At 43.0% G+C, this 9,864-nt stretch overlaps 2 protein-coding genes across 2 annotated transcripts; both read left to right on the forward strand.

Annotated features, from left to right (window-relative positions):
• Nucleotides 1–3,703: 3,703 nt before the first annotated feature.
• On the forward strand, nt 3,704–5,921 carry hmx1 (H6 family homeobox 1). Its single transcript, XM_034540698.1, has 2 exons — nt 3,704–4,004; nt 5,329–5,921. Exons 1-2 carry the CDS (start codon nt 3,704–3,706, stop codon nt 5,919–5,921), a joined length of 894 nt encoding a protein of 297 aa, XP_034396589.1.
• A 1,685-nt stretch (nt 5,922–7,606) lies between these two features.
• Nucleotides 7,607–8,663, forward strand: hmx4 (H6 family homeobox 4). The gene is made up of 2 exons (XM_034533951.1): nt 7,607–7,964; nt 8,086–8,663. The coding sequence occupies exons 1-2, from the start codon at nt 7,739–7,741 to the stop codon at nt 8,661–8,663; spliced, it is 804 nt and encodes a 267-aa protein (XP_034389842.1). The 5' UTR covers nt 7,607–7,738.
• The last annotated feature ends 1,201 nt before the right edge of the window (nt 8,664–9,864 follow it).

Raw genomic sequence — 9,864 nt, forward strand, 5'->3', positions numbered from 1 at the left:
ATTGATGTTTAGGGACATTTTCATTTGTTGTGCCTGAATTCCCTCATTAAAGAAAAAAAGAAATAAACAAAAGAAATATACACATGGGTCTGGGTTTCACTGTTTGTTCAGAGACACGATGCATCGCCTCAAATATATGTCAGCTGAGGTCACTATACTTCACTGAGTCACTAAGAAAACCTCTTAATGTAAAGGGAGCCGTGAAATGCCCCAGAGGAGATACAGGCCTTCCTGTCTCCGCCTGCCTCAGTGTAATGAACTAGGTCAAACTGTAGATGCAGAGCCATTAAAGTCACACTTGAGGGAGTAATGGCTGTTATAAAAAGGGTTTGAGACGTGGGTAATTTCACAAATTAAAGTCAATATGACTGGTTAATAATGATGAAAATGTCTGCCTTACATATTTCAAGCAAGAATGAACTATACATCTTGTCAATAGAAATACAGACAATACAAATCTGTAAGTATCTTCACTTCTTTTAGAGCTCCCTCTTCTCATGCTTGTCTGTATCGGAACAAAATGTAATTGGCTGCCAACAAGAGTACTGGAAAATGTGTTTTATTTGTGCAAGAATTTCAAAGCACTCGTTATGGTCAATTTTATTTTTTTAACATGCAATTTAGCCTCACAGCCACATCATTGGCTCATTTTCTCTTGGAGGATCATAACACAAACTGCAATACTGTGTTAGGGGGCTGGAAACCACTCATTGCCGCCAACTGGAGAAACATGCTCAATTTGATGCAGCTGTCTCCAGCACACACTGGGTATGTGATGTTGTGTGGTGAAACTGTACTTCAGAGCTGTGGTGGCATGAGGGGGCTGTGGCTGTGGAGCAGGCCAGCAGGTCATATAAAGCAAAGGGCACGCCAGGCGGGATAAGGATCAGAGGAGGAAAGAGGAAAGTGAGCGAGGGGCCTCTGGGTCTGGGCTGTCGGCCCCCAGAGCAGGGGGCACTGGCCGGGGTGCCACATCGTTCAGACGGCCTTGTGTACACAGAGAAACCTGATCTAATGTGGAGTTTTGACGCATACAAAATATCTTCATCAGAGAGTTGGTACATTTACTCAGGTGCTCCACTTAATTTTGACTGAGTTACTTGTAAACAGTATACTGTATTTGAGTATTTACATTTCATGCTGCTTAACATGTTTTACTCCATTCACATGACAGCTACTTTTCAGATTTTTGCCTTAAACATAAGGCAAGAAAGCGTATAAGACATTGTGGGAGATTAAATAAATTGATCCAGTCCTTTCTGGCTTCTAACCCCTTGCTAAAGAAGTTATTGTCATGCTGTGATGCAAGAGTTGTCGGAGACATTTCCCCTCGAAACTACTCAGATGGTTTCATTTAAATAGCAGTTTGAGGCACCGAAAGGAAAAATGATCCACTATTTCTTGAAAACAGCACAAATTTGGGAAAAGTGAAAAAAGAAAAACTTTTGTCCTCATTTCACTCCCATTAATCACAACCTCTCTGATTTACAACAGCAAAATGCAGTAATGCTGTGCTGTTTGCTTCAGAAAGAAACATGGGGCCAGTTGCAGCCTCAGAACACAATAGATTTATAATAAATCTAAAAAACAATGCCAGTGGCAACATAAAACACCGCTTAAGCAAGAAAGCCTGTCAGATCATTTGCTTTGACAAATAAAGCTTGATAACAATTTCTGCAAACCTCCATTACACAATCTGGGAACAATACATTTGAAAGAAATGTTGTAGTTTAATTAAATTAAATATATTTTAGTCTTCTTTGGTGCAATTCTTGTTGATTTGATTTTCCCAATATTTCTGAATTATTGGTATAGCCTCAAGATACTTTATCATTTGGCTCCATCACATGAATTTGTTCACGTGTATAGAGTATATATTTTTTTATATTGTATAGAAATACTCAAATGTATAGTGTGTTGTTATAGAGTTTATTATGAATCAACTATATGTCTCCACCACACATTAACGTTCTGTATTGAATGGCAGTTAAAATAAATATTTAATACAAAAATAAATCTTTGCATGAATCCCACATTGATAAAATGTCTCGTCGTTAAATATCAGAGTACTTTTCCCGCAACTGTTGATATGCTGGCAGGAGAAAAGCGGGCGGAAACAAGGAGACACAAACAGGTGCAGCGCGCGGCTCATGTTAATGCTGTCCGTGTGAGTGTTGCGTGGAAGAGCAACATTATGGCTGATCCTCGGTCAAAGGGTAAGTCTGCCTTAAGGAGTGTGTGTGTGTGTGTGTGTGTGTGTGGGGGGGGGGGGGGGGGGGGGGGGGGTAATAGAGAGAGCGAGACTGGAGTTAAAGGTCATCGACGCTGACTGCATTAAAAGGAAATAAAAAGCTCAAATGTCTTGCCATTTCAGCGAAAAGGGTAAAGACGTCCGTCAGCGCTCATTTAAATGTTTCAGATGATCTGTATAGTTATCTTATCCTAGTGATATGACTCTTTATCAGAAAACGGTGCATGCGGACAGGCTCTTGGTCCCGTGATGAAGCTGCAGAACAGTTTGGAGATGTATGTTGAAGTTTGTAGGATTAGGTTATTTGCTGCTTTGTGGCACATTTTCCGAGGAACTAATGACATGTTGCTCGAATACAAATGGAAAGGTCAAGTATAATTATTAGAAAAAGAAAAAGAAAAACAAGGTAAAGAAACAGTAGATCAAACGTCTGGTCCACTGCTGTTTTTGCACATAATAATTTCGGAAGCCCCCGTGTATGCTACAGCATGAAACCATAATAACAAAAAGACACTATGCAGGCAGTCCAATATTATATCATTCTGCCAATCTTTAGATGAAGAGATGTGGCTTGATTTCATTAAACTAACCAGTATACAGACAAACAGGCTTTTATGCATCAGCCGGATCTTCAAAACGCAGCATTTCACGACTGCATGCTAATTCTGAATCAACGGGGGGAATCCCTACTGCAAATAACTGGACGTCTTCGAATAATGTCAAAGGTTATGCAAATTATATTTATATATTAGATTAAAGTTAAAGTGATGAAATACACTTGGTTTTTCATCTATTCGAATAATGGCAACAGGAGTACACACAAACACACACGCAAACCCTTAAAGTCGACAAGCTCCACACTGACGTCCCCTGTCACTTGATCGTTGACTGTGAGCCTTCATGTCAGAGTGCATCGGGGGATGCTCGACCTGGGGATGGCGGATCTTTATTTTGATACTTTAATTGACCTAAATAAAGACTACAGTACCACTAACATAAGTTTTCTACTGGCTAAGGCCTCGAGGGGACGGATCTGCACGTGGAGAGCGAGAAAGAGAGAGAGAGAGAGAGAGAGAGAGCGAAAGAGAGAGAGAGAGAGAGCGAAAGAGAGAGAGAGCGCAGCGACAACTGACGCGGAGACAGTAATTCTCCTTTCCTTGGAAAACCCCATTTGCTATGTGCTCGTCCAATCGCTGGGTGCCCTCGGTCCGTGAGGCGTTGGACTTGACGTTTCACTGTACTACCGCTTCCGTGTCCCTGTCTCCCTCGCCTCCCGCTGGCACCGAGGACATCCCCGTCCCGTCTCTGCCATGACACCACATCCGATCACGGCGCAAAGGCAGCGACCCTTGAAATGACTGCATGGATTTGTGGTTGCATTAACGCGCAAACAACACAGGATCCGCTCGGTTTTGCGTAAAAGCGCCGTATACAGTTGGAGAAAATATAAACATGCAGGAGAAGATAAAGGACAACCGGACTCCCACTTCATCGAGGGCGTCGTCGTTTTTTATCGAGAACCTACTCGGCAAGGGACGGAATGGACACGAATCAATGTCGGACAGGAGTCCCTGCGGAGCTGGAGTGGAGACGGGCTCCACCAGCCGAGTCCTGAAAGTGCAGCACCCCGAGGCGAGCGCTGCAGCGGCCGACGGCTCCAGCTCCACCGCTCGGTCCCCGTACCGGGACTCGCCTCTGCAGTGGTACCGCGGGGGAGCTGCCCTAAACTTCAGAGCGTTGGAAACGACACATAGTGAGTACAGTGTAATATAAAATGTATTTTCCTGAAAAAAATGCAATGCTCCTATAAGCTGTGGGGCATCTCAGCCTGTGTGGAACGTCATTCACACAATAGAGGCAGTTTGTTGCAGCTACTGCTGTTATCAGCAGGAGAGTATGAATAGACGAATATAGTTTACCATCATTTTCATTAACTATTGGCGTATATGTTTGCTGGAAAAATAATGATGAATAATGTGAAATTCATGGAGTATCAGAATTAACACGCTTGACAGAGTTGTTAAGTTATAAAAAGAACAACAATCAGTTATTGCATACTGTCGCCGGTTCTGGGTCTCTCTTTCTATTTTTATTTACATCACTACTTGGTTGTTGTCGCCAGGTCGTTTATTTATTTGTGTGAATGTATTAAAGGTTCTTTAATTAGAACCATGACAACTTTGCATGATGCGTTTCGCTCCGTTAAAAAAACGTCAGGGCGAGTCGAGTGAGGAGAATGTTGTCGCCGTGGCTCTGCTCTCCATTCACCCACCCTGAGATCACCGATGTTCAGACCCGTTTAAAGGCGACGGAACACGGGCATCGATCTGTAAATCCCTCTCAGACCGAATGTTAGTGATCACCATAAGCGTAATTCGTCCTCTACTGTACAACACCAACATATATGCCATGGTTGCTTGCCATCTCGGTCTCAAGATTGCCCACAAATTGCCAGAATAAATCCCCAAACAGACGCGCAGTAGCAGTGCGCGTCAACGTGACGCTTTTACGCACGTTCAGTGTCATTTGTCCCACTGGCATCAACACTAAGTGCCCCTCCTCTTGAAAACTGCGGTCAGATAGTTTGATTTTAACATTCCAATATAACAGCCTTGGTCACAAGGATGCCCCTGGCCAATGCAAAAGCCTACACTCATCGACCGTTTGTATAGTTGTCGCTATTAAGTTATGAATCGCAACGAGCCCGATTAGGGTTTCCTCTGGTAGACTTATTTATCTCATCTGTATCACAATCGGACCTGACCCAACATGGATCACGTTACGCAAAACGCCTGGTGCGCCTTCTGGTAACGGATGGTTTGAAAAATACAAATGACATTACAATTCAAGTGGATTGAGTGTATGAACATCCCAGATAGGAAACGTTTGATCTCTCCAACTTTCTTCTGATGCACCATTGTGTCCTTATTCCGACGGACTGAATTATTCCACCACATTAAAACACATTACAGTAAAGGAGAAGCGTTTGTGTTAAGGCCATAACAATACATCAGAAAGCAGCTCTATGAAAATGTGTTTTGAAAGTCACACATGTTCCTACGTGTTCCTCCTTTCAGGTCCAAGAGATAATACAAGTTCAGACGACCACTGCTGCTCCATTTCGACCAGTGACAGGTGCTCCCCCGCCGTATCCGAGCCGATAACAGAGGGCAGTGACGAAACGGACAGGAAAACAGCCGACAGCAACCTGACAGACGACAACGAGGACACGCATAACGGGTTTGACGCATCCTCGGACCCGAGCTCCACCAGGAAGAAGAAGACCCGGACCGTGTTCAGCCGCAGTCAGGTCTTTCAGCTGGAGTCCACCTTCGACTTGAAACGGTACCTGAGCAGCTCGGAGAGAGCGGGACTGGCGGTGTCTCTCCACCTGACAGAGACTCAGGTCAAAATCTGGTTTCAGAACCGGAGGAATAAATGGAAGAGACAGCTGGCGGCGGACCTCGAGGCTGCACATATCCCCCACTCGAACCAGCGGATTGTCAGGGTCCCCATCCTGTATCACGAGGGACCCGCACCGGGTTTCAACCTGAACGCACATCCTCTCTCTCCATCAGTCTCGGGCTTCTCCAGCTGCATCAACTACCCTCTGTCCTCGTTTGCTCACTCCATGAGCATGTTAAGATCACAGATGACCGGTTTGGTGTAAAGACTGTTGAAGACTTATATGCCAAGCTGTTTGTTTATACCATAAATCCCCTGTTAATATTGAGTCGTGCAATAACCCACAATGTCGCAGACAACTGTTGACTGCATCCAAAGATAAGAGCCGCAGAGACATGAATTATAAGAGAGTAAAGGGCCATCTTTATCTGGTCATAAGCCTCCACAGGAGTGTGTGCTACTGTCACAGAATAACAGCCGAGGCCGAGAGCAAGGGAAGCCGAAGCTGCTCATGTTTGAATACACACATATTTTTGCAAAGTTTTATATTTAAGGCCACACATTTTTCCAACTTTGTCACTTTTTTCCACATAATAAAAAAAACAACAACCACAGAATTGTCTACTTTTCTTTTTTTAATTTTTTATAAATACTCAGCTCGAATGTGTCAAAACCTGAAAGTTCACATAGGAAAGTGTGCACGTGCTGTGATACAGCGAGAGAACAACGTTTATGAGATGTATTTCTTAAAATTATAAAGTTAATTTCTTCTACAATTAGGCCTCTGCTATGACTATATTCAAGCTCTTCATTTTGGCACCCATACCAGCTGACCATAGTTCATTAAATAATCCAAGAGAAAATAAAATATTGTTTGCCCATCAGTGATATGTAAAAATATTGTTTTAATAATCAGGATACAAAAATGCACTGGACAGTCTAATGTTACCGGTTTGCGGACTTTTTTTATAAAAATTTTAAAAAAGGAAAAGGAAAGCTAAGCAGTCAGCAAGTTGAGCCCGCGTGTTGATTGTAAGTAAATAATCCATAAAGCCAAATAACTGGAAACGCCACCTGTGAATTCATGCATGGGTAACTTTATTTATGCAACCCGTTAAAGTTTTTTTTAAACCTGGACAATGGCTTCTCAAAAGAAATTAAATAAAACAGGCTAAATATGTATTAACAGAAACACGAGGTTTTGGACGATCTAAAGATATCGTAATGTACATGTCACCGCTTTAAATGAGCAAATAGCCTTCGACTTATCATATATATGACTGTATACAATAAAGGCTTCCTTATAAAGAAAATATCAGTTTTTAAATGCACTATGGTTACAAAACTGTTTTGTTGGTGTGCTATAATTTTACTATAGGCGCTATAACCTCTTGTTAGCCTTTAGCTAATAGCAATTATGCATGCATCATGCAGCAAGGAAAAAAATACTTTAATTATTTAAAAAAGAATAATATTTTGAGAAATACTATACTAAAATGTCACAGATAGACACGCAAAGCGATGACACAAATGAGTATCTAATTTACGTTCGGGTTTCAAATCAGTTGACACATTTCTTTTTCAAGTTTGGTCCACACATCTGACTCCACTTCAGAAAGAATGCCGGCTAAATCAAAACCACCATCAATTGTGTCTCGCCGCGCACATACAGTCTGGTGTGAAATAACAGTGACATTAAACTCTTAATTTTCCTGAGGGACCCCTGCAGTGCTCCGGACCCCGGGTCTCCTTGCAGCAGATGTAAGAGAATGAAAGGGAGGGGAGGGCACAATACTCTCCTGCCCTCCCCTCTCCTCCCATCCCCTTTATGCCACTGGTCCGCCGGCCTACTGCACGCTCCTCTGGACCAATCAGCGAGCACAACGCGCTGCATCCGGCGTGTGCGGTGACGTAGTACATGCAGAGCATCAACAGCCCAGCAGTGTCTGCTCAGTGGCTGCTGCTATGGTGCGTGGAGCATCGACACGTTAGCGGTCATATTAACGTCCCAGTTGAGACTCAACGGCGAGTAGAGTCGCGGAAGTAAACAAAACAAAAAAAAGGACTTGAGCATTGGAGAATATGAACAAAGTGGACGCAACATGCCGACCCGCCGCCTCTCTCAAATTCACTATTGACAACATCCTCAATCTCAAGACGAGCGGGAGGAACTGTGACAGTTGTCACCCCGTCGGACTGCAGGATGACTCGGCTACGGCGATGCGTAAAGACGGTTTCCAGAGTCAACACGACGAGCATGTGGTCCAGCAGCGGCGCCGGCAACCGGACAGCAGGCTTAACGACAAAGGTAAGCGGGGTGTCGGTGAACTCGTCGCCACGCGCCACACTCATCAGCTGTTTCAGGTTAACACCGCAGCACAGTTGAGGTGTAACCACAGCGGGTTAAACGGAGTGTCATTTGTTCGCAGAGTTGATCACGGAGTGCAACGGGGCGACGGAATCGGTCCCCATCAGCCGCGGAGACCCGAAGAAGGCGACGGAGGTGCGCTTCGAGAGCGGGGACAGCAGCAGCTGCGACGACAGCAGCTCCACCGCCGCGGCCACGGACACCCACAAAGGGGGCGGCTGTGGCAAGAAGAGCAAAATGATAACGAAAAAGAAGACGCGCACTATTTTCTCCAAGAGACAGATTTTCCAGTTGGAGTCTACCTTCGACATGAAACGCTACCTGAGCAGCGCGGAGCGCGCCTGTCTCGCCAGTTCCCTCCAGCTCACGGAGACCCAGGTGAAAATATGGTTCCAGAACCGCAGGAATAAGTTGAAACGCCAAATCTCGACCGACATCGACGGAACTGTTACCGATTTCCCCGAGACTGGAAAGCCCGCGGTGGTGGGGCAGCTCCCGGCCTTGTACAAAGAGAGCAACCTGCTGGGGAGATGCCTGCTGCCCATGCCTCTGCCCGTTGTTTACCCGGGGAGCAGCACGCCTTACCTCTGCTTCACGAACGCCAGCAAGTACTTCCGCCTGTACGACGGGGACGTATGATGGTTTCAGTAAATCCTCACGTGAAAGAGACACTTTTCGGTGGATTTAAGCATTTAAGGTGTTTAGATGTTGGGTCGGATTTGCGGCCTTACTGTTTATGAAGACTGCGAGGACAACCACGGCAGAGTAGTTACATATCACTTAAACATAAGCTGATTCAGTTGTATTTATTTTTCAGTCAAAGCTATTGGTTTTGTAAGGCCGGTCACTAAACCTGCTAGAACACATAGCCGTGTTTAGGAAATAGCAGGCTAAGCTAATGATAGCCTGAGGGAGGCCTAAACAGTATCAACCCCTACATTTATTGTTTACATAGCACTACTATTATCATCATCATTATCATTATTATTATTATTATTATTATTATTATTATTATTGACAACAGCATTTACAGCAGCCTAAGCCACCAAAGAAATTACTATAGCCTAGCTATTTGCATGCATTTCCTGTATCATAATGAATTTTGAATTACTGAATTATCTATGTATTTAAATGAATGTAATTAACATTTTATTACAATTCACGCATGTCTATTTTTTTCTGAGCATCCTACTATTCTTACTTTATTCAACATTTGCCTATAGGCTTATTACACCATTTATTGAAACTGTAATTAAAACATCTTCATTCAAGAAATATTTTTACAGAATTTATTCACAATTTTGAACTGAACTTTTTGTCAATGTATCATTTTATGAAACTGCAGATAATGAGGATACAATATATGTTAGTTTATTAAAACAAGGTTGAAAAAAAGGTATTTGATAGATAAACTAATATAAGAAGACTTATGGATTGAGCAGTTATCAAATAAAAATGGGCAACATCAAAGCAAAAAGTAAATATTTAGTGTCAGTAAAGGCCCCTGAATTTAAATCCATCTGAAACATGCTTGCTAATCCAAAAGCCCCAAAGTGCTTGTAGGCACACACTCCTAGTATGTGTTAACCACGGCATGTGTTTTACATCGGGGGCAAAACTGTTGTATCAAACATGCATAAATTCAAAATTGCTTATCAAATCCATAACTAACAGCTTGATAGCATATTATAAGTATAAACAAGACCATTTAAACTAATAATACAACTAATTTTGGATAACACATTTTATAAACTGCAGCTGTCAATCAAAATATGTATCTGTAACTAGTCATAACACTGGAATATTCAAGATGTAAACTAGAATATCAGATTGGCAATAT

Source organism: Cyclopterus lumpus, chromosome 1 (assembly GCF_009769545.1).
Source record: "Cyclopterus lumpus isolate fCycLum1 chromosome 1, fCycLum1.pri, whole genome shotgun sequence".
In the NCBI taxonomy this organism is placed as follows: Eukaryota; Metazoa; Chordata; class Actinopteri; order Perciformes; family Cyclopteridae; genus Cyclopterus; species Cyclopterus lumpus.